General features: G+C 35.4%; 1 protein-coding gene across 2 annotated transcripts in view; it reads right to left on the minus strand.

The window, feature by feature from the left end:
- Nucleotides 1–308: 308 nt before the first annotated feature.
- HOMER1 (homer scaffold protein 1) overlaps nucleotides 309–25153 on the minus strand; it is a 129616-nt gene continuing 104771 nt past the window's right edge. Inside the window, exons 7-9 of one of the 2 annotated variants that reach the window (XM_081233034.1) lie at nucleotides 24145–24255; nucleotides 23446–23526; nucleotides 309–3218 (exon numbers count right to left, since the gene is read on the minus strand). In XM_081233034.1, coding sequence (XP_081089160.1) covers nucleotides 3030–3218; nucleotides 23446–23526; nucleotides 24145–24255 — 381 coding nt within the window. In that variant the 3' untranslated portion in view covers nucleotides 309–3029. The remainder of the gene's footprint in view (nucleotides 3219–23445; nucleotides 23527–24144; nucleotides 24256–25153) is intronic. The other variant, XR_014015744.1, reaches the window with a different exon arrangement.

Here is a 25153-nt window from a genome sequence, read left to right on the forward strand (position 1 = left end):
ATGCAACTTCATGAACTTTTTTTAATCTGCAGAAAGAAAGGGGGAGGAAAAAAAAGACAGAGAGAAAGAGAGGAGAGAGAGAGAGAGAGAGAGAGAGGAGAAACAAAAACTAATTTTCCAGGCAGGGAAATACTTACAAAACCTTTTATGTCAAAGTTAGGATTTCACAACATAACACACTAATGCAAAATCCAGTAGCACCTGTAAGATTTAAGTAAATGCTGCCATCACTTAAATGCTTTTTAAAAAGTATCTGTAAAAGACTGAAGGAAAAAAAGATACATTCTCCAGAGAACAACAAATGTATTTCAAAATAAAAACTGTATTTTTGTTTTTCTTTTTTTCAATTGTTTTTTTGTACAAGAATTCATAGTTATCATATAATAACTTACACACAATGGGATCAATCTCTGCTCTCCTTTTCTGTGTCACTTCAAGTCCACATGTTCAGGCTATAGTCCCCAACATTATTTTCTGATAAATATATTACCACAGTTTGATCTAAATATACATTATATAATACTTGTCTCTGGGAAAAATCAAATTTTAATATGCAAACTTTTATTTATATAATACAGAAATGAAGAAAACTACAGTAGGCACACAACCTAATTATGACTTGTAGATGATGATTTCTAGATACTCTCCTACTGTAAATGAATGTTTAAAATAGTCTTAATAAGAAAATTTTATTTATATGTGCACTTGTGTCCACCTTTTCCCATATACTGTACACATCTAATGACAATCTGGGAATTTAAAGGTGCAGCCCTCAAGAAATTGTTGAATCACTAAAAAAAGAAAAAATTAGACTCTATCGGAAAGGAAAAAACTCACAAAATTTCCAATTTTAGATTTCATGTCCATAGGAAAATATTAAAAATAATTTTCTGTATATACATATGAGTATATGTATATATTGAATTACAGATGTCTCATATATCAATACAATTCAAGTGGAGACATTTTGGTGAGTTATTTTCCCATTAAATGACAACTATGTCAAAATTTAAAAATATCTTATTACATCATTAAAATAATTCACTTACCATTGCAACAGCTTACCCTATTTTTTTTTTGAATTTTTAACTCTTCATAACCAAATTTCCTGATCCCTAGTGTTAAATCCCCTATTTAAATTAAAATCTGGTGCTCTGTTACTCAGAAACTGATGGATAAAATCACATATACTTCAAAATTCCATCAATCAAATAAATTTTATTACCTGATTTATCAGAGAAATAGCTCTGAGCTTGTGTACCTAAATTATCCTCCCTATTATAAACAGGTGAGGCAAATACCCTAAAATAGATGGAGGTAACTTACATGATATTATAGCACATATAATACAAGATGATTAAGTGTCTGATATAAACTTTTCAGAGACACCTGAAAACTCACTTTAGAAACTAACTTTAGAAACAAACCATTTATTTTTCACTCTAATATAAATTAATATGTATGTAAATACATACATACACATACATATATATAAAACAAAATTGTCTAGTGTTGATTAGCTGTTTGTGAGTGAAAAAATGGTTACAAATTGATTAACCAGCTTAATTCTGTACTTAACAATTCAACTGTTTTGGGGTACAAACAAAAAGTCAGTGCATTTGTAAACTCCATGGAGTCAGATACTCAAGCATACACTTTAAATAAGAACCCTCCTCAACATCACAAGCATTGGACAGCAAGAATATATGGACTCTTGATGCAGTTCCTACTCCATAAGCAGACTAGACAGCACTTGACTTACTTTTAAAACAGTTTCTTAAAAGAAATATATAAAGAAATGCATGTTTGCTAAAAGTCCTTTAAAATTACCTCAAAACAACATTAAATCCTGTTCACTGAGAAGAGCCCGCTGAATTGAATTCCTGTTTTGAAATGCCTAGTTAACAGTTTAGAATATTGCCTTGTGAGGATTGACTAGAGACGTGGTTGATGTGAAGACCCAGACAGAGTACACGGCTCCAATCCCAATAGTCCTCTGATTGGTTGCTTGATGGAAATGGATCGCCTTTAAAATAGCTATACACCTTAAAATGATCTATAATAAACAGTTTCCCAACAACCATTATTATTTGTAAATTGAAATGCATTAATCATTCAGAAAAGATTTCTTGCAAAATATATAAATAAATGTAACTGCATATTCTGTAAATATACTTAACATTGCTAGACCAGACCGCCAGTGACGGGCTGCTGTATTTCAGTACTGTGTGTCAAATTTATTAGAAATTTAAAAAGAAAAATTTTGGAGGGACTCAGCTGCCTTCATTTAGTTGGCTTTAAAATGTGTAATAAAATGGGAGACAATATCTTCTCATAAATACATGGAATCAATATGGAAAAGTAAACTATACAGCAGACAAGATTAGAGAACACCAGAGTGTACCAGAGTGGTCACCAGAGTGAAATATCTTCCAGTATAAAAAAAGGGAAGAACTCTATACACCCAGTTATAGTAAGTATGTTTCAATTAAAGATGCAGCTCACTCTCACTCCTGGCAAGAATTAATTGGTAATGGCACTGCTGCCAGCAGTGCAAAAATATCCTGAGAAATTATTCAGATTACAACAAAAGACAGGGCTTTCATCACTAAGTTTTTGCACAAAACACAGCTTTAGATATCATAAATAAATTAATTTAAAAAGCAGATAACCTTCACTGTGTTGAACACAAAAAGGGGATGTGACCCAGACATTTGTTAATTCTCCCATTGGCTAATATCAGAAAGAAAGATTGCATTAAGTGTCTGTTTATAACTTTCTAGTTAACTATGGCCAATAATATACATGGAGGTAATCTGTAGTTCAAGTTTTTCATCTCTTTTTCCCCAACTAGCTACAAGCTCAACTCTAAAATTTACACTGAAATATACAATTCCAATTTTCAAAAGATCCTCCTCCTGGACAAGGGATATTCAATTTTTTTGTGCAATCTTGATGCAGAGCCCAAACAGTCCTATGAAGAGAGACAGTATATTTTTTAATCAATTGGCACTGAAATTTAACTTTCCTTAGCTGCGTTCTAGTAGCTTGGCCAAGTTATCTCGTAATTCTGTTAGTTCAAAGATTTTTCCATCAAGAATTTCTAACAGTGTCTTCAGGTTATTGCGAAAAGCTTCCTGTTCATTCTGACTTTTCTCCAGACGTTGCTCCAAGTCAGACAGTTGTCCCTCCAGGTCTTTGTTCCGAATTTCTACTTCCTTTAGAAACAAAAGTGTGATATATATATGTGTGTCAGTTTAAGACTTAACAAACAATATAACTTGTTATGACTAATATTGTGGTAGTTTAATGAAGTTTGATAATTAGGATGACCTTCTGAGTCTCAATAAAATTTAAGGAGGTTTTTAGATTTTGCCATCTGAGAAATCCATGTGGTTTTATTGATTGGTTTGTTCATGAATACATCTGTGCCCCCAACATAAATTTCCTGACTGCTTGCTTTGTGCCAGGCAACACTGGTCTAGGCACTTCAAATACTGAGATCGGATGAAGACCCATTTTGTGGATTATCTGCGTCTCTTTTCTATTTCTGCCCATGTTCTTTTCCTCTGGCACAATTGTTAGCAATCTCAGATGAAAGCAGGCAGAGAAAAAGAGAGAAATTAATTTTTCCTCCTTATTGGAAATATTGGAGAAAGATTTAGAGACGAAAAATGACTCAAATAAGGTTTTAGGATCCTCTGAATATGTTAATTATTCTTTGTTTCGCCTCAATATCAAATGAATGCATATGGTAGAGAATATAGCTCACCTGCTAAAAACTGTAGTGAAGATATATAATAACTGTACACATAAGAGAATTATACAACAATTCCAATATACTGCAGATTAAGGAAAGAAAAAAATGACAAAAGGGAAGTAAAAGTTCATGACAACAAAAATATTTTAACTTTTTAAACAGAATAAAACCTGGCATACTTAAAAATTATTTAGAAGTTACTATATTATACCCAAAGGACAGTATACTGTTTTTAAAAAATTATTGAAAGGCAATCTGGTAAACGTTAAATGGAAATAACAGAACACGAAGCAGCACACTGCAACGAGGCAAAAATTTGTATGCACGAGGACAAACAATGGGAATTAAAGTACACACAGAAAATAGGAAACAGTTCTGGTTGTTGGGATTATGCGCACTTCTTTCCAAAATGTATTTGTCCTATAATACCAGCAAAATTAAACTTTTGAGAAAAATAATTAGAAAATTGACTTGAATACATATAAGAATGTAACCATTGATTTAGCATTTTCAACACAAAGAAATATTCACATGTTTAACTAAGAGCAAAGCTCAAGCAAAAGGACACCACAGATGAGTCGAAGAGCCTGGGAAAATACAAAAAAAGGAAGAAAGCAGTTATAATGACTTATAAAGAAAGAATTTACGGAATTCCAATCTAATCTTAAAGTATTTACTGTTAGATGTTAACCAGGTATGTTTCTAATCTTTCCTTTGAATAATCTACAAGGTGAAGATAAGTAAACTGAGAGCAGATTCTGAAACCAATAAAATATTTATAAATTCAGAAGCCAAGTTCATGGAGGCTCTAAACTATGGGGGAGAAAACAGACCCTGGGATCAAATGTAAAAATTCCACTCATGATTGCACAGCATGCTCTCTTGCCTGCTTAAACAATAAGCTTAAGAGTACTGTAGAATGTTTCCAACTGTAAAAATAGACCAAATGTCATTCACTAGAAAACACCCACTTCACCAGGCACTGCCCAGTTTGCCCTCTAAAGCCATCCTTAAAAATGAAAGGCTTCCTTGTTCTCCTTGCCAATCAATGAAACATCCAACCATTTTCAGTGGAAGCAAGCAAAACACCAAATTCCCTCAGCTATTAAAATTGAGCTGTTCTCTCCAGGAGTCTTGTGCTCTAAGCCATTTCTCTGATGGAGGAATTTCACTAGGCCCCTAACAAAAGGGATCCAATACAATGCTGTTGGTGCTGGTCTATTCTGAGGCAGAGAATAAGATCCCAGAGGAAGAACAGACAACCCAGGATCAGTATGAAGCAACCTGATGGTGGCATGTCCCAGTTTTCTACCTTCTGTCTATATTTTCCATCCCTTCTTCTTGACTTTTATTCTCCCTCCCAACTCATTCTTCTGCTTATTATCATTTTTGTGCTACTATTTCCCCTTCTCCTTTACCGATATGTGAGCATATGCCAGGGGCACCAAGATAAAGCACTAGGCCAGAATTTGCTAAATCCCTTTTGAGTGCTTTAAAAGGCAGTAACTGAAAGTATATAAATACAAATGCTCTGTATTTGTTAGATATGGAGTCTACAACACTACAGCGATTAAAAAAATGTAAACAATTATTACCGCCATCAATGGGACCAAGTCAGGTTATAAATTTAAATCTTGCATCATTTAATCTAAATAAAAGCTACAAAAAATTCTCTATTGATATCTGATTCACACCTTAAACTCTTAAAAGTAAAATAAATTATTGTTCTATTAGATTATTAACCTTCATATATAACATGACATAAATCATCAAAACAAATATTAATAATTCAACAGAAAAATGGGTAAAAGAAGAAGTTATTCAACAATTATTTACTGAGTGTCTTCTACATACTAGGCACTGAAGATAAAGTAGAAAATAAAGACAGGCCCTGTTTTGATGGAGCATGCATTCTAGAAGGAAGATACTGGTAACAAAGAAGTCAACAGAACAGACGTCTGTGTAACCGAGGAAATCACTGTGTGCACTGAAATCTTTCAACCATCTTTCCAAACTGTGTAAACCAATAATAACAACAAATAAAATGACATGAATTCCACAACTTCAACTAGAAGAAAGAGAACAATACAAACTTCAAGTTACCTATAATTAGGAGATATAAGCACCAGTTTCTAGCAAAGATATTTCTCAAGTTCTTACTCTCTTCGCAGAGGGCAAGGCAGGGTTGTGGGGAAATGCACAGAAGAAGGAAGAGGAGAATGAAAGGCCTAAGAATGAACTCTAATAATCCAAAGAAAGAGAAAGACCACTGAAAGTGCCAAAATACTGGTGGAAAACAAAACGTCCTGGTAGACCAGAGCAGCCTACAAGAAGCAAATTCACAGTGTACAGGACACTCGAGAAGGCAACCTTGGAAAGGCATACTTCTGAGAGTAAAAAGAAGAGAAAGGGACTTTGGGGATAGCTAATCATAAAACAAATGGTCCTTCCACTGGGAAATTCATCTAGAAAGTCCAAAAATTATGATGTGGGCAAAGGTATACCAGGCAGGGGTTGTAATAGTGGTAGAAAAAGTGGCGAAGAAAGACACCTTTAATGCTAAAAGTGACAACACACCATGAAGATATAACAATTATGTTTATGTACCAAGAAACACAGTAGCCACCTTTATAAAGTAGAAACTACAGTATAGGTCTAAGGAGACATAGAAAAAAATACACTGATAAGAGCTTTTAATATTCCACTCTCAATATAGGACAGATCAAGAGGAACAATAACAAAAAAGGTAAGGATATAGAAGGCCTTAAACTACAAAATCAATAAAGAGCATTCATAAAATTGATCATATGCTAGATTACACAAAAAATCGGTAAATTATGCAAAGCAGAAATTACAAAAACAAACCCTTGTGATCACAATGCAGTGAAACTAGAAATAAGTAACTAAATCATAAAACTAAAAGGCCCTTCCACAAGCAAATTAAAACACGTTCTTTTAAAGACTTCTAGCGTGAAAGAGAAATAAAACCAAAATTACAGAATTTCAAGAAATAATGATAATGGAAACACTGTCAGAATCTATGGGACACATTAAAGCAATGACCAGAGAAAAATCTATAGCCTTAAACACAAATAAATAAAAATGAAAATAAAGGAATTAAATTCCCTTCTCAAACTGCTAGAAAAAGAATAAAAAAGTAAACCAAAACAAAAGGCAGAAATAAAGGTAAAAGTAAAAATTCATTAGGTAGAGGACAGAAAAAGAGTAACACTAATTAATAAGTCAAAATCTCCTTTCGCAAAAAGCTTAAAATAGACATATCATTACTTAAGAAAGAAAAGAAAAAAAACTATATAAAATAAGAAATTATAAAAGTTCCCACTGAATATTTGAAAACCCAGATGTAAAGCTTAAACAGCCCAATATCTGCAGAAGAAATAGAGAGTAATCATGGAATTACTCCATAAAAAGCACCAGGTCCAGATGGTTTCAAGGGGAAGTTCTATTAAACTTTCAAAGACCAGACAGTTCCAATATGACATAAATTATTCCAGAGCATAGAAAATAAACAAAATCTTCCAAATTATCTTATGAAGCTAGTATAGCCTTGATACCTAACTCTTATAAATTCAGCCCCCACCTGAAAAAGGAAGAAAGTTACAGACCAATATTACAAATGAATATCATGTAAAAACTGTAAATAATAGGGAACAAAAATCTGGTACCACATTAATAAAATGATATACCACAGCTAAGTGGTATTTATTCTAGGAATGCAAATGTGGTTCAGTTTTAGAAAATCCATTAATAAAATAAACCATATTAATTGATCTGGGGAGAAAAACTATGATTATCTAGATACTAAAGAAGCTATTAACAAAATTCACTCATCCATGGTAAAAACACTCAAGAAAATAGGAATAAGCCATTTTCATAATATGGTAAGATATGTATATTTTAGTGCTAAAGCCAGCATTTCAATTAATGGAAAAATATTAGAGGCATTTCCACAAAGATCAGGAACAAGATAAGTCTGCCACCTCCACTACTGTTTAACACTGTACCTGTATTTTTGGTTTGTTTGTTTACTCCTCAGTGCATGAGATCTTTTTTTTTTTTAAACATCTTTATTGGAGTATAATTGCTTCACAGTGTTGTGTTAGTTTCTGCTGTAAAACAAAGTGAATCAGCTATATGCATACATATATCCCCATATCCCCTCCCTCTTGCATCTCCCTCCCTCCCACCCTCCCTATCCCACCACTCTAGGTGGTCACAAAGCACAGAGCTGATTTCCCTGTGCTGTGCAGCTGCTTGCCACTAGCTGTCTATTTTACATTTGGTAGTGTATATATGTCCATGCCACTCTCTCACTGCATCCTACCTTACCCTTCCCCCTCTCGGTGTCCTCAAGTCAATTCTCTCTGTGTCTTTATTCCTGTCCTGCCCCTAGGTTCATCAGAACCATTTCTTTTTAGATTCCATATATATATGTTAGCATACATTATTTGTTTTTCTCTTTCTGACGTACTTCACTCTGTATGACAGACTCTAGGTCCATCCACCTCACTACAAATAACTGAATTTCGATTCTTTTTATGGCTGAGTAATATGCCATTCTATATATGTGCCACAGCTTCTTTATCCATTCATCTGTCGGTGGATACTTAGGCTGTTTCCATGTCCTGGCTATTGTAAATAGTGCTGCAGTGAACATTGTGGTACATGACTCTTTTTGAATTATGGTTTCCTCGGGGTACCTGCCCAGTAGTGCGATTGCTGGATCGTACTGTAGTTCTATTTTTAGTTTTTTACAGAACCGCCATTCTGTTCTCCATAGTGGCTGTATCAATTTACATTCCCACCAACAGTGCAAGAGGGTTCCCTTTTCTGCACACCCTCTCCAGCATTTATTGTTTCTAGATTTTTTGATGATGGCCATTCTGACCAGTGTGAGATGATATCTCATTGTAGTTTTGATTTACATTTCTGTAATGATTAATGATCTTGAGCATTCTTTCACGTGTCTGTTGGCAATCTATCTTTTTTGGAGAAATGCCTATGTAGATCTTCTGCCCATTTTTGGATTGGGTTTTTTGTTTTTTTAATATTGAGCTGCATGAGCTGCTTGTAAATTTTGGAGATTAATCCTTTGTCAGCTGCTTCATTTGCAAATGTTTTCTCCCATTCTGAGGGTTGTCTTTTCATCTTTATGGTTTATGGTTATGGTTTATGGTTTCCTTTGCTGTGCAAAAGCTTTTAAGTTTCATTAGGCCCCATTTGTTTATTTTTGTTTTTATTTCCATTTCTCTAGGAGGTGGGTCAAAAAGGACCTTGCTGTGATTTATGTCAAACAGTGTTCTGCCTATGTTTTCCTCTAAGAGTTTGATAGTTTCTGGCCTTACATCTAGGTCTTTAATCCATTTTGAGTTTATTTTTGTGTATGGTGTTATGGAGTGTTCTAATTTCATTCTTTTACATGTAGCTGTCCAGTTTTCCCAGCACCACTTATTGAAGAGGCTGTCTTTTCTCCACTGTATATTCTTGCCTCCTTTATCAAAGATAAGGTGACCATAGGTAAGTGTGTTTATCTCTGGGATTTCTATCCTGTTCCATTGATCTATATTTCTGTTTCTGTGTCAGTACCACACTGCCTTGGTTACTGCAGCTTCGTAGTATAGTCTGAAGTCAGGGAGCCTGATTCCTCCAGCTCCGTTTTTCGTTCTCAAGATTGCTTTGGCTATTCGGGATCTTTTGTGTTTCCATACAAATTGTGAAATTTTTTGTTCTAGTTCTGTGAAAAATGCCAGTGGTAGCTTGACAGGGTTGCGTTGAATCTGTAGATTGCTTTGGGTAGTACAGTCATTTTCACAATGTTGATTCTTCCAATCCAAGAACACACTATATCTCTCCACCTGTTTGTATCATCTTTAATTTCTTTCATCACTGTCTTATAATAAGTTTTCTGCATACAGGTCTTTTGTCTCCTTAGGTAGCTTTATTCCTAGGTATTTTATTCTCTTTGTTGCAATGGTAAATGGGAGTGTTTCCTTAATTTCTCTTTCAGATTTTTCATCATTAGTGTATAGAAATGCAAGAGATATCTGTGCATTAATTTTGTATCCTGCTACTTTAACAAATTCATTGATTAGCTCTAGTAGTTTTCTGGTAGCATCTTTAGGATTCTCTATGTATAACATCATGTCATCTGCAAACAGTGACAGTTTTACTTCTTTCCCGATTTGGATTCCTTTTATTTCTTTTTCTTCACTGATTGCTGTGGCTAAAACTTCCAAAACTATGTTGAATAATAGTGGTGAGTGTGGACAACCTTGTCTTGTTCCTGAACTTAGTGGAAATGGTTTCAGTTTTTCACCACTGAGAATGATGTTGGCTATGGGTTTATCATATGTAGCCTTTATTATGTTGAGGTAGGTTCACTCTGTGCCTACTTTCTGGAGAGTTTTTATCATAAATGGGTGTTGAATTTTGTCAAAAGCTTTTTCTGCATCTATTGAGATGATCATATGGTTTTTCTCCTTCAATTTTTAATATGGTGTATCACATTGATTGATTTGCGTATATTGAAGAATCCTTGCATTCCTGGGATAAACCCCACTTGACGTGGCATATGATCCTTTTAATGTACTGTTGGATTCTGTTTGCTAGTATTTTGTTGAGGATTTCTTCATCTATGTTCAACAGTGATATAGGCCTGTAGTTTTTTTTCTTTGTGACATCTTTGTCTGGTTTTGGTATCAGGGTGATGGTGGCCTCGTAGAGAATGAGTTTGGGAGTGTTCCTCCCTCTGATATATTTTGGAAGAGTTTGAGAAGGATAAGTGTTAGCTCTTCTCAAAATGTTTGATAGAATTCGCCTGTGAAGCCATCTGGTCTTGTGCTTTTGTTTGTTGGAAGATTTTTAATCACAGTCTCAATTTCAGTGCTTGTGATTGGTCTGTTTATATTTTCTATTTCTTCCTGGTTCAGTCTCCGAAGTTGTGCTTTTCTAAGAATGTGCACATTTCTTCCAGGTTGTCCATTTTATTGGCATAGAGTTGCTTGAAATAATCTCTCATGATCCTTTCTTTTTCTGCAATGTCAGTTGTTATTTCTCCTTTTTCATTTCTAATTCTATTGATGAGTCTTCTCTTTTTAAAAATTTTTTTTATTAGTTTCTGCTTTATAACAAAGTGAATCAGTCATACATATACATCTGTTCCCACATCCCTTCCCTCATGCATCTCCCTCCCTCCCACCCTCCCCATCCCACCCCTCCAGGCGGTCACAAAGCACGGAGCTGATCTCCCTGTGCTCTGCGGCTGCTTCCTACTAGCTATTTACCTTACGTTTGGTAGTGTATATATGTCCATGCCTCTCTTTCGCTTTGTCACAGCTTACCCTTCCCCCTCCCCATATCCTCAAGTCCATTCTCAAGTAGGTCTGTGTCTTTATTCCTGTTTTACCCCTAGGTTCTTCATGACATTTTTTTTTAAATTCCATATATATGTGTTAGCATACAGTATTTGTCTTTCTCTTTCTGACTTACTTCACTCTGTATGACAGACTCTAGGTCTATCCACCTCATTACAAATAGCTCAGTTTTGTTTCTTTTTATGGCTGAGTAATATTCCATTGTATATTTGTGCCACATCTTCTTTAATCATTCATCTGATGACGGACACTTAGGTTGTTTCCAGCTCTGGGCTATTGTGAATAGAGCTGCAATGAACATTTTGGTACATGTCTCTTTTTGAATTATGGTTTTCTCAGGGTATATGCCTAGTAGTGGGATTGCTGGGTCATATGGTAGTTCTATTTTTAGTTTTTTAAGGAACCTCCATACCGTTCTCCATAGTGGCTGTACCAATTCATATTCCCACCAGCAGTGCAAGAGTGTTCCCTTTTCTCCACACCCTCTCCAGCATTTATTGTTTCTAGATTTCTTGATGATGGCCATTCTGACTGGTGTGAGATGATATCTCATTGTAGTTTTGATTTGCATTTCTCTAATGATTAATGATGTTGAGCATTCTTTCATGTGTTTGTTGGCAGTCTGTATATCTTCTTTGGAGAAATGCCTATTTAAGTCTTCTGCCCATTTTTGGATTGGGTTGTTTGTTTTTTTGTTATTGAGCTGCATGAGCTGTTTATAAATTTTGGAGATTAATCCTTTGTCAGTTGCTTCATTTGCAAATATTTTCTCCCATTCTGAGGGTTGTCTTTTGGTCTTGTTTATGGTTTCCTTTGCTGTGCAAAAGCTTTGAAGTTTCATTAGGTCCCATTTGTTTATCTTTGTTTTTATTTCCATTTCTCTAGGAGGTGGGTCCAAAAGGATCTTGCTGTGATTTATGTCATAGAGTGTTCTGCCTATGTTTTCCTCTAAGAGTTTGATAGTTTCTGGCCTTACATTTACGTCTTTAATCCATTTTGAGCTTATTTTTGTGTATGGTGTTAGGGAATGATCTAATCTCATACTTTTACATGTCCCTGTCCAGTTTTCCCAGCACCACTTATTGAAGAGGCTGTCCTTTCTCCACTGTACATTCCTGCCTCCTTTATCAAAGATAAGTTGACCATATGTGCGTGGGTTTATCTCTGGGCTTTCTATCCTGTTCCATTGATCTATCTTTCTGTTTTTGTGCCAGTACCACACTGTCTTGATTACTGTAGCTTTGTAGTAAAGTCTGAAGTCAGGGAGCCTGATTCCTCCAGCTCCGTTTTTCGTTCTCAAGATTGCTTTGGCTATTCGGGGTCTTTTGTTTTTCCAAACAAATTTTGAAATTTTTTGTTCTAGTTCTGTGAAAAATGCCAGTGGTAGTTTGATAGGGATTGCATTGAATCTGTAGATTGCTTTGGGTAGTAGAGTCATTTTCACAATATTGATTCTTCCAATCCAGGAGCATGGTATATCTCTCCATCTATTTGTATCATCTTTAATTTCTTTCATCACTGTCTTATAATTTTCTGCATACAGGTCTTTTGTCTCCTTAGGTAGGTTTATTCCTAGATATTTTATTCTTTTTGTTGCAATGGTAAATGGGAGTGTTTTCTTGATTTCATTTCCGATTTTTTATCATTAGTGTATAGGAGTGTAAGAGATTTCTGTGCATTAATTTTGTATCCTGCACCTTTACCAAATTCATTGATTAGCTCTAGTAGTTTTCTGGTAGCATCTTTAGGATTCTCTATGTATAGTATCATGTCATCTGCAAACAGTGACAGCTTTACTTCTTCTTTTCCAATTTGGATTCCTTTTCTTCTCTGATTGCTGTGGCTAAAACTTCCAAAACTAGGTTGAATAAGAGTGGTGAGAGTGGGCAGCCTTGTCTTGTTCCTGATCTTAGTGGAAATGGTTTCAGTTTTTCACCATTGAGGACGATGTTGGCTGTGGGTCTGTCATATATGGCCTTTATTATGTTGAGGAAAGATCCCTCTATGCCTACTTTCTGCAGGGTTTTTATCATAAATGGGTGTTGAATTTTGTCGAAAGCTTTCTCTGCATCTATTGAGATGATCATATGGTTTTTCTCCTTCAACTTGTTAATATGGTGTATCACATTGATTGATTTGCATATATTGAAGAATCCTTGCATTCCTGGAATAAACCCCACTTGATCATGGTGTATGATCCTTTTAATGTGCTGTTGGATTCTGTTTGCTAGTATTTTGTTGAGGATTTTTGCATCTATGTTCATCAGTGATATTGGCCTGTAGTTTTCTTTCTTTGTGACATCCTTGCCTGATTTTGGCATCAAGGTGATGGTGGCCTTGTAGAATGAGTTTGGGAGTGTTCCTTCCTCTGATATTGTTTGGAAGAGTTTGAGAAGGATGGGTGTTAGCTCTTCTCTAAATGTTTGATAGAATTCGCCTGTGAAGCCATCTGGTCCTGGGCTTTTGTTTGTTGGAAGATTTTTAATTACAGTTTCAATTTCAGTGCTTGTGATTGGTCTATTCATATTTTCTATTTCTTCCTGATTCAGTCTTGGCAGGTTGTGCATTTCTAAGAATTTGTCCATTTCTTCCAGGTTGTCCATTTTATTGGCATAGAGTTGCTTGTAGTAATCTCTCATGATCTTTTGTATTTCTGCAGTGTCAGTTGTTACTTCTCCTTTTTCATTTCTAATTCTATTGATTTGAGTCTTCTCCCTTTCTTTCTTGATGAGTCTGGATAATGGATTATCATTTTGTTTATCTTCTCAAAGAACCAGCTTTTAGTTTTATTGATCTTGCTATCGTTTCCTTCATTTCTTTTTCATTTATTTCTGATCTGATCTTTATGATTCCTTTCCTTCTGCTAACTTTCGGTTTTTTTGTTCTTTCTCTAATTGCTTTAGGTGTAAGGTTAGGTTGTTTATTTGAGATGTTTCTTGTTTATTGAGGTAGGATTGTATTGCTATAAACTTCCCTCTTAGAACTGCTTTTGCTGCATCCCATAGGTTTTGGGTCGTCATGTTTTCATTGTCATTCTTTCTAGGAATTTTTTGATTTCCTTAGTCATCTCTTGGTTATTAAGCAGTGTATTGTTTAGCCTCTATGTGTTTGTATTTTTTACAGGTTTTTTCCTGTAATTGATATCTAGTCTCATAGTGTTTTAGTTGGAAAAGACACTTGACACGATTTCAATTTTCTTAAATTTACCAAGGCTTGATTTGTGACCCAAGATATGATCTATCCTGGAGAATGTTCCATGAGCCCTTGAGAAGAAAGTGTATTCTGTTGTTTTGGGATGGAATGTCCTATAAATATCAGTTAAGCCCATCTTGTTTCATGTGTCACTTAAAGCTTGTGTTTCCTTATTTACTTTCATTTTGGATGATCTGTCCATTGGTGAAAGTGGGGTGTTAAAGTCCCCTACTATGATTGTGTTACTGTTGAATTCCCCTTTTATGGCTGTTAGCATTTGCCTTATGTATTGAGGTGTTCCTATGTTGGGTGCATAAATATTTACAGTTGTTATATCTTCTTCTTGGATTGATCCCTTGATCATCATGTAGTGTCCTTCGTTGTCTCCTGTAATAGTCTTTAAAGTCTATTTTCTCTGATATGAGAATTGCTACTCCAGCTTTCTTCTGATTTCCATTTGCATGGAATATCGTTTTCCATCCCCTCACTTTCAGTCTGTATGTGTCCCTAGGTCTGAAGTGGGTCTCTTGTAGACAGCATATGTATGGGTCCTGTTTTTGTATCCATTCAGCCAGTCTATGTCTTTTGGTTGGAGCATTTAATCCATTTACTTTTTTTTTTTGCGGTACGCAGGCCTCTCACTGCTGTGGCCTCTCCCGTTGCGGAGCACAGGCTCCAGACGCGCAGGCTCAGTGGCCATGGCTCACGGGCCTAGCCACTCCGTGGCATGTGGGATCTTCCCGGACCGGGGCACGAACCCGTGTCCCCCGCATCGGCAGGCGGACTCCCAACCACTGCGCCACCAGGGAAGCCCAATCCATTTACTTTTAAGGTAATTATCAATATGTATGTTCCTATTACCAGTTTCTTAATTTTGGGGGTTTGTTATTGTAGGTCTTTTCCTTCTGTTGTGTTTCCTGCCTAGAGAAGTTCCTTTAGCATTTGTTGTAAGGCTGGTTTGGTGGTGCTGAATTCTCTTAGCTTTTGCTTATCTGTAAAGGTTAATTTCTCCTTCGACTCTGAATGAGATCCTTGCTGGGTAGAGTAATCTTGGCTGTAGGTTTTTCCCCTTCATCACTTTAAATATGTCCTGCCAGTCCCTTCTGGCTTGCAGAGTTTCTGCTGAAAGATCAGCTGTTAACTTTATGGGGATTCCCTTGTATGTTATTTGTTGTTTTTCTCTTGTTGCTTTTAATATTTTTTCTTTGTATTTAATTTTTGATAGTTTGATTAATATGTGCCTCGGTGTGTTTCTCTTTGGGTTTATCCTGCATGGTATTCTCTGTGCTTCCTGGACCTGATTGACTATTTCCTTTCCCATGTTAGGAAAGTTTTCTACTATAATCTCTTCAAATATTTTCCCAGACCCTTTCTTTTTCTCTTCTTCTTCTGGGACCCCTATAATTCGAATGTTGGTGTGTTTAATGTTGTTTCAGAAGTCTCTGAGACTGTCCTCAATTCTTTTCATTCTTTTTTCTTTATTCTGCTCCCTGGCAGTTATTTCTACCATTTTATCTTCTAGCTCACTTATCCATTCTTCTGCCTAGTTATTCTGTTATTGATTCCTTCCAGAGTATTTTTAATTTCAGTATTTGTGTTGTTCTTCACTGTTTGTTTGCTCTTTAGTTCTTCTAGATCCTTGTTAAATGTTTCTTGTATTTTTTCCATACTGTTTCCGAGATTTTGGATCATCTTTACTATCATTACTCTGAATTCTTTTTCAGGAAGGTTGCCTATTTTGTCTTCATTTATTTGGTCTTGTAGTTTTTTACCTTGCTCCTTCATCTGTAACATTTTCTTTTGTCGTTTCATTTTTGTTTTTTTTTTGATGGGTGGTGCTGTATTCCTGTCTAACTGGTTGTTTGGTCTGAGATGTCCAGCATTGGAGTTTGCAATCAGTTGGAAAGAGCCAGATCTTGGTGCTGAGGTGTGGACCTCTGGGAGGCCTCACTCCAACTGATATTCTCTGGGGTCTGAGGTTCTCTGTTGGTCCAGCAGTTTGGACTTGGAGCTCCCACCACAGGAGCTTGGGCCCGATCTCTGGCCTGGGAACCAAGATCCTGCAAGCCGGTCATTGGGGGTTCCTCCTGTCCCTTTAGGTGTCCGTGGTCCCCTACTGGTGCCTGGTAGGTGACCTAGTTGTGAGGAGACGTGAATTCTGCGTCCTTCTAGTAGGCCATCTTGACTCCACCTCTGTACCTGTATTTTTAACAGGTGTAATTCAACAGGAAAAATCAACAGAGGCATAAGAACTGGAAAAAAAGAAGTAAAATTATTTCTATTTGCAGATTATATGTTAGTATACCTAGGAAATCTTAGAGAATGAATGGAATAAATGACAAAACTAGTTCAAACAATGAAATAATTTAGTAACGTAGAGGGATATAAAATTAGCAAACAGAATTCAACAGCTTCCATATATTGGGATGTCCAAAAAGCTCATTCCGGTTTTCTGTAACATCTTACGGAAAAACCCGAATGAACTTTTTGGCCAACCCAATATATAAACAATATTCAATTAAAAGATACGATAGTAGAGAAAACCCCATTTTCAATAGGAAAAAAGAAGATTAAATATTTACAAATAAACAAGAAACATGCCAAATTCACAACATGAAAACCCTAAAATGCTCCTGAAAAACACAAAAGTAGATGTGAACAAATAAGAAGACATCCCTTGTTCTTGGATAGGATGGAAACCACACTTCTGCTAAACTAGCATTATAAACTTTAAGCAATCCCAATGAAATTTTTTATAGAGCTAAACTTTTCATTGACACTAAAATTGGTACTAATGTTAATACTAAAATTTGTATGGAAAAATAAACATATAAGAATATACTAAAAAAACAATGAAAAAGGAATGCTATGAGGACTGATTGGCCTTATCAGATATTAAAACATACTGTAAAGCCTCTACAATTAAAGCAGTGTGGTACTAGGAATAGATAAGAGTGACTAGTAGAATAGAATAGGAAGTCCAGATATACACCAAAACACACATGGAAATTGAATATCTCAAATCTCTGGAAAAAAGGATAAAGTTTTAAATAAATGGTAGTGATAAGTAGATAGACATTTGGAAAAAGATAAAGTTAGATCCATATCTCACACCACACAGAGAAGGAAAACCCGCAAATGACTCAGAGATCTGAATGTAAAAAATGAAACCACAGAAGTACTAAAGGGAAATATGGATGGATTCCCATATGATTTGAGTTTGGAAAAGAGCTATCTAACTATGATTGATAGCTAGAGCAATGAAAGAAAAGAATGATATATTTGACTACTACATAAAACAACAACACCATCTTACGCAAAGTCAAAAACATTGACAAACTGGGAGAAAATACTTGTAACATATAATTGCAGATATATAAAGAACTCTTGAAATTTGTGGAAGAATGATCAAAAAAGGGCAAAGACAAGAATACACAATCTACATAGGTACAAAAAGATACCGAAATGGCCTTTAAGCTTATGAAAGATGTTTAATCTCACTCATAATATGGGATACACAAATTAAAACTAGCATTTCACACCTATTATACATTGCCACAAGTTAAAAAAGTAAGAGAACACATTTTGTTGGTGAGGCTGTGGAGAAACATGCATTCTCTCACACTGATGATACAAGGGAAAACTGGCACAACTCATCATGGAGAGGAATTTGACTACATGATCTTCTCACTTAGAAATCTCACTTCTAAGAGTCCACCCTGAAGATATACCTCCAACAATAACAAAACACCTATGCACAAGATTACTCATTGTAGTACTGTTGCAAAATACTGGAAACAACCTAAATACCCATATAGAGGAGTGTGGTTGAAAAAACTATCACACATGCAAAGGAAGTACTATACAGCTAAAAAAAAAGAATGAACAAGGTCTCTATGAACTGACAGGACATAGAGTGATTTCCAGGACATACGTTAGATTAAAAAAAAGCAAAGTGCGGAAGAGCAATCTAGAGTATGTTATCATTTGTATAGGAAAAAAAGGGGAGGAAATTAAGAAAGAGACATATGTGTTCATTTGTGTAAAAAGAAACACAGAAAGGATAAACCAGAAACTAATGAGATTGTTTACCACAGGGGGCAGCTGGGAATGGGGGGCAAGTATGGGGGTAGACTGGATTGGACAGGATGACGTGTCCCTGAAGATATCGTCCTGAATAGTTCTGATTTTTAGAACCATGTTAATGTTTCATATGCTCTGTAAATGCATACAAATACAAAATAAAGAAGAATGGGGAAGAAAAAACTAAAATGGAATATAATAAGATACAAATGAACATAAATGTGTTTCAAATGAATAACTAGCCAATTGAAAAGGGGGAGTGGAAGAACTAACCTAACTTTTGAACACAGGCTAAGGACAAAAAGAATACTGATCTCTAGTTAGTAGGGTTTTGTTGTTGTTGTTGTTGTTGTTTTGGCAGTGGTATGAATTAGAAACTACTTTCTGTGCTTTCAAGGACTAAGCAAGCAAATAAACATATTGTGGTTTCTTTTTTTGTGTTTTATTTATTTAACATCTTTATTGGAGTATAATTGCTTCACAATGGTGTGTTAGTTTCTGCTTTATAACAATATTGGGGAAAGGAATTACTAACAGGAAAATGGGGAAGGCTAAAATGAACTCCATAGTACTGGACTGCAGTGGAAGGTATGAGTATGATTTCAGGTTTGTTTTTTTCAATATAGCTGTTGTAATGGACATAATGTGCTATGTGTGTACTTCTAGCCCTGATCATTAATAGGGCCTAGAAACAATGACATCTCAATAGTAAAAGGTGTATCTTGTGCCCAGAACTTGGTTTCTAAATGCCAAACTTTGCTAAAAGAAATTTTTCTTTGAAGAAATAGCTAATTTCAAGGCTGAAGCTGATAAATACAACTAGGAATATCTAGTTGAGCTAAAACATGAAGTTCTTTAAAAAATGATAGGGTCACATCCAAAGGACAGAGAAGCAGGATTAAAAAGGTTCCCACTTGCCAAATCTGGGACAATTTAAACAACAAAATAAATAGACATGACAACTGAATACAACTTGTGATCCTGGAATGAATCCTGGACCAGAAAAACAATTTTTAAAATTTTGTTATAAAGAGGACTATTAGGACAATTATGGGAATTTGAATAAAGTCTTTAGATAATTTCTTGATTTTGATGGTTATCAAAGAGACTGTCCTACTCTTAGAAAAAACACATTGAAGAGATTGTCATACTGAGTGAAGTCAGACAGAGAAAGACAAATATCATATGATATTGCTTATATGTGGAATCTAAAAAAATGGTACAAATGAACTTATTTACAAAACAGAAATAGAGTCACAGATGTGGAAAACAAACTTATGGTTACCAAAGGGGAAAGGGGGTCAATAAATTGGGAGGCTGGGATTGACATATACACACTACTCTCTACAAAATAGATAGTAAGAGCCTACTGTATAGCACATGGAACTCTACTCAGTACTCTGTCATGACCTATACGGAAAATAATCTAAAAAAGAGTGGATATGTATATTATAACTGACTCACTTTGCTGTACAGCAGAAACTAACACATTGTAAATCAACTACACTCCAATAAAATTAATTTAAAAATTAAATATGAAAAAAAAGAAAATATACATTAAAGTGTTTAGCAGCAAAGGGATAGCATATTTGGAAATTATTCTCAAACATTTAGAAAAAAAATATGAATATATACAGAGAGAGTTCCATAATGATAAAACAAATATGGCAAAGATGTTAACATCTGGGGGATGTGGGTGAAAGGTACATGAAAAATCTTTGTCTTATTCATGCAACTTTTCTGTAAGTGTGAAATTTCTTCAAAATAAAAAGTTTAAAAATAAATTTAAAAATCAAGATCATTGGGACTTCCCTGGTGGTTGAGAATCCTCCTTCCAATGCAGGGGATGCGGGTTTGATCCCTGGTTAGGAAACTAAGATCCCACAGGCTGCAACTACTGAGCCTGTGCACCACAACTAGAGAGCCACGTGCCACAACTACAGAGCCCACGCGCTCTGGAGCCCGCGCACTCTGGAGCCTGCGCACCACAACTACAGAGAAGCCCACATGTTACAATGAAAGATCCTGCGTGCCACAACTACGACCCGATGCAGCCATAAATAAATAAATAAATAGATATTTTAAAAATTAAAAAAAAAAACAAGATCTTTTCATATGGTAATAACTGCTACAAGGAAAATAAGACACGGTAATATTATAAAGAGTACTGGGGGAGGGGGCGTGGCGGCCTGCAAAGTAGTGCTTAAATTGGGAAATCAGAGAAATTAACATGTGAGCCAAGATGTAAATTACGTTGGAAACCAGTGCATTTGAAGATCTGGGGGCTCAGACCTCCAGGCAAGGATACGCCAGGTACTCTAAGGTGAAAATGTACTTGGTGCCTTCAAGATACAGAAAGATGACAATAAGCATATGGAAGACTCGTAATCAAAAAAATGATAATACAAAAAAAATAGTAAGCTACCCTTTTGTTCCTTATCAGAAAGCAAAGATGGGAGGAGACCAATATCCAGAGGGTATCCTGCTGTTCCTGACATCAATTTCTCAGCATAAGTAATTTAAAAACATTGACAACTAGTAATTCTTCTTAAAAAGCTCATCTTAAAGAAATAATGAGAAAGGCAAGGATTATGTAAAAAGATTCATTATGACATTATTTATTATAGCTAACATGGAAAACAAATAACCATCCCTGTAAGAATGTTGGAAGAAAATTATGGTATATCTATATAGGAGAACACTATACAGCCATATAACATATGCAGCTTATGACATAATGTTAAGTTAGGAAAGTAAGACAACAAATTGGTACCTATATGTCTCACATAAAGAAAAAGTTATCCAAAGAAACACTAGGGGAAGAAAACTCTAAACACTTTGCCTTAGGATGATGGGATTATGGGGTTTTTTCCCCTGCTAAATTACATTTTTCTAAATTTTTTACAATGAGCATATGTTACATTGACATTTGAGGGAAAAAACACTTGCAAATTGGAAAAATCATATCATACTATTTTTAATTTACCCATAACTACAAATTTTTTATCCATATCCATACCTACAATCCAAATCCATGCACTGCAATTTCAAAGTTCCTCTACCATTCCAAATATTTAATGATCCCAATTTTGGGGACTGAATTTATGAATGGAGGTTCAAGAGCGTTGGAACTTTTGACAAGCAGATGTTTAGGTGGGAGGGGCCAGGCTATAAAGGAGGAACTTTCTTCAAATTGGAAAAATTACAAGTTATTTCTGTGGCTTGGCCTTTTAGAATTCACCCTTAGGTTTTCTGAAAGTTTCCCTGTCCTATTCCAGGTAGGCTGTCTTGATAAGTATTTCTGATATTCAGTGAAAGAACAGGTAAAAATTAACAGTCACAATTCTAGGTGCCAACTGTAAGATTCAATTACTGCTCAATCAATGATGAAATACATTTAGAAGCTTGATATGAATAAATCATTTCTCGGTTTCTCTGGGACAATGTAAATGTATACATAACTGAAAAAAAATTTCCCAAGAATTGTTAGGGATGGCTTGGATGCTTGGCTGCTGAAACAGTGTGGTAATGCAGAAAAAACAGAGATTTTAGATTCAAAACAAATCTAGGCTTCACTACTTTCTAAGTGCTTTAATTAAACTTGTTAACACCTCTAAACTGCGGCCTTCTCTTTGAAAATGGGGATACCACACCTATTACTGTGAGAGTTAGAGCTAATATATATAAGTGCTTAGTAACTGCCTGTATCAAAGCAAGTAATTAAACAATGGGAGCCAAACCAAAACAAAAGACAAAACTAGCCTGCATTTCCCCCATTTCTTCCAGCCCTGATTACATGCTTCATATTTTAATTCTACACCAAGGTTTTCTCAACTTTGGCACTCTTGAAATTTTGGCTGGATAATTCAATGTTCAGTAGCAACCTTGGCTTCAATTTACTAAATACCCTAGCTGCGAAAATCAAAAATATCTCCACACACTGCTGAATGTCCCCTGGGGCACAAAACTACCCCCAGTTGAGAACCACTAATCTACACAAATGGTTAATTATAGGAACACTGTTTAATAGGGCAGACCAAAACAAGCAACTTCATTTTTCGCAGACTGCTGAAAGTCAGTGATGGGAGAGAAAGAAGGAAATATCTCATTTCATATAAAGAAACTGTTTGTTTCATGAAGGGTCTCTGTTACAGAATGTGCTCATTTAAATGTAGGTTGGACAAGTTAACTTATCCAAGCCTTAGTTTCCTCATATGACTGTTCTATGGATTAAATGCATAATATAAGTAAAGCACAGTATCTGGTACATAATAAGCACTCAATAAATGTTGGTCATTCTTATAATAATCTAGGTACTCTTTCCAATCCTAGGCTTTCAGGTCCTACTTATCATCCTTTGTCCCAAATTCATCACTTTATACATACATTTATAACTACTCCAAGCCCTGAAGTGGTCCTAACCCTTCTTGAGGTCATGGGGTATAAGAAAAATGCCTGAGCTGGCAGCAGGAGATTTTGGTTGTAATTTTGAGAAATCTTCCCCAACCAAGGCTGATTACCACTGACAAAGGATATGTATATGTGAATTAGAGTCAGGAAGCATACTATTTATGCAGAGAAAAGTGAGTAAAATTAGTTAGGGCAAAGAAAGAAAAAGAACACTACCTTGATTTCCATTAGGGCACAACTACTGCTGTAATTCATACATTAGTTCAGAGTGAAAAAACATGAGCAGAATTTCAAAACTGAATATAATCCATCTGAGAAATTTTCTTTAAGTTCAGAGTGCTTTTTATGTTAAAAAGTAGACATTTCTAAAATAATTTACTAAAGACAATTTATAAAATGACCGTCTATGATGATAAGCTATGTAGATGAAGTTATCAAGTAATTTTTGAAAAATCAATGATCAGGCATGAATCAGAAGTCCTGGAAAAGAAAAGTGACCAATAACCTATAAAATGGAGATGCAGAAAAAAAGTCATTACTAAGTGAAAGAATGATTGATGACTCTCATTTATGCAGAAATGAATAAAAAATTTTATTATAGCTCACCTGTAGTTTCTGAGTCAAAGAGTCCCTCTGTTCTTGTAGTTCTCTGGCATTATCAATTTCTTGTTTTAATCTTTCTATTTCCTAGAAAAAGTAGAGCAATGTCTTTAACAATATTTTAACTATATCAAGGAAAGAGAAGGCCTTATTTTTCCCTGAAATTATTGTCCCAGTCCTTAGAAAAAAGATGACTTAAAAAACATTCCTTTATACTGATTTCAAGGGGTAAATTCATCTTTATGGGTATGTTGTCTAGTACAGCATAATCTTAAGCAACAAATCAGCTTGGTTGCTTTGGTACAGCACTGCTTAGAAACAGCAGTCTGAACATTTTAAGGTTGCTTCAAGCTTTGTGGATATTATTCTCTCCTGGGATATTAAACCTTTTGACTGGAAACTAGACAAAGGAACAGCTTGTAAAATTCATTTAACTTCTAATGGTTTTCTGTTGTTTGTATGAATGCAATTCTCATTACAGAAGGCAAGAGGCAGTATCTCAGTCTGACTGCCTCACTGTAGTTCATAACAGACACAGGGATGGGAAAAATATGAACAAGCTTAATATCACTCAAGAAAAATTTCATCCTAAAAACACCCCACAACCCAACCTTACTGCATAAAGTACCTTTAAATCTGACATAGACTGTAATGTTTTTACACATATTTTAGTGAGATTACAGACAAGTGAGAAGTAGCAAATACCTCTTCCTTCACTTTCAGCGTCTCTTCCAATTCTTGTATTGTCTGGTTTAATTCTGTCTTATGGGTATGTACTGCATTTGCTTGACTACTAACACATTCAAGCTCAGTAACCTAAAATTAAATGAGAACACAGATTAAATTACACAATTTCAAAGGATTTCTTGCTGAAGACATATAAGTCCCTGATAGGTGACTAATGAATTTTGAATCAATATATCAAAATTAATTTTGAGAAATATTGACAGGGTAGAATGAATAGAATTGATTCTTTAAAAATATCAATTTAGGGGACTTCTCTGGTGGCACAGTGGTTAAGAATCCTCCTGTCAATGCAGGGGACACGGGTTCCACCTCTGGTCCGGGAAGATCCCACATGCCATGGAGCAACTAACCCCTGTGCCACAACTACTGAGCCTGCACTCTAGAGCCCGAGAGCCACAACTACTGAGCCTGTGTGCTGCAACTACTGAAGCCCATGCGCCTAGAGCCCGTGCTCCGCAACAAGAGAAGCCACCACGATGAGAGGCCCGCGCACCACAACAAAGAGTAGCCCCCGCTTGCTGCAACTAGAGGAGGCCTGCATGCAGCAACGAAGACCCAACGCAGCCAAAAATAAATAAAATTTAAAAATTAAAAAAAAAATCAATTTAGGACTAAGGAAAAAGAACAAAGGAAATAATTAGACTTGGTCATGAAAAGGTTAGGAAAACTTAAATTAAGTGATTAATGACAGTAGAGAACCCCTGTAACAAAAATCTTCTTTAAAAATTTCTTCTGAAAACAAATTCAAAATCAGCCATATGCCCTCCATCTGTAGCCTTCAAATTAAATATGGGTTCTGAAAACTGGCCTTGCAGAAGTGAAAAAGTTTTCAAAGACATTTCTAAAATGTAAAGGAATCTGGAAGAAAAGATATGTTTAAAATACAACTTAAATCATTTGATACTAGAATATCTTCATATCAATTTGTTCTTAGAGCAAAAGAGAACAGTTCTCTACTCAATACAAA

This window comes from Mesoplodon bidens (genome assembly GCF_964165515.1).
Source record: "Mesoplodon bidens genome assembly, chromosome: 4".
Lineage (NCBI taxonomy): Eukaryota > Metazoa > Chordata > Mammalia > Artiodactyla > Ziphiidae > Mesoplodon > Mesoplodon bidens.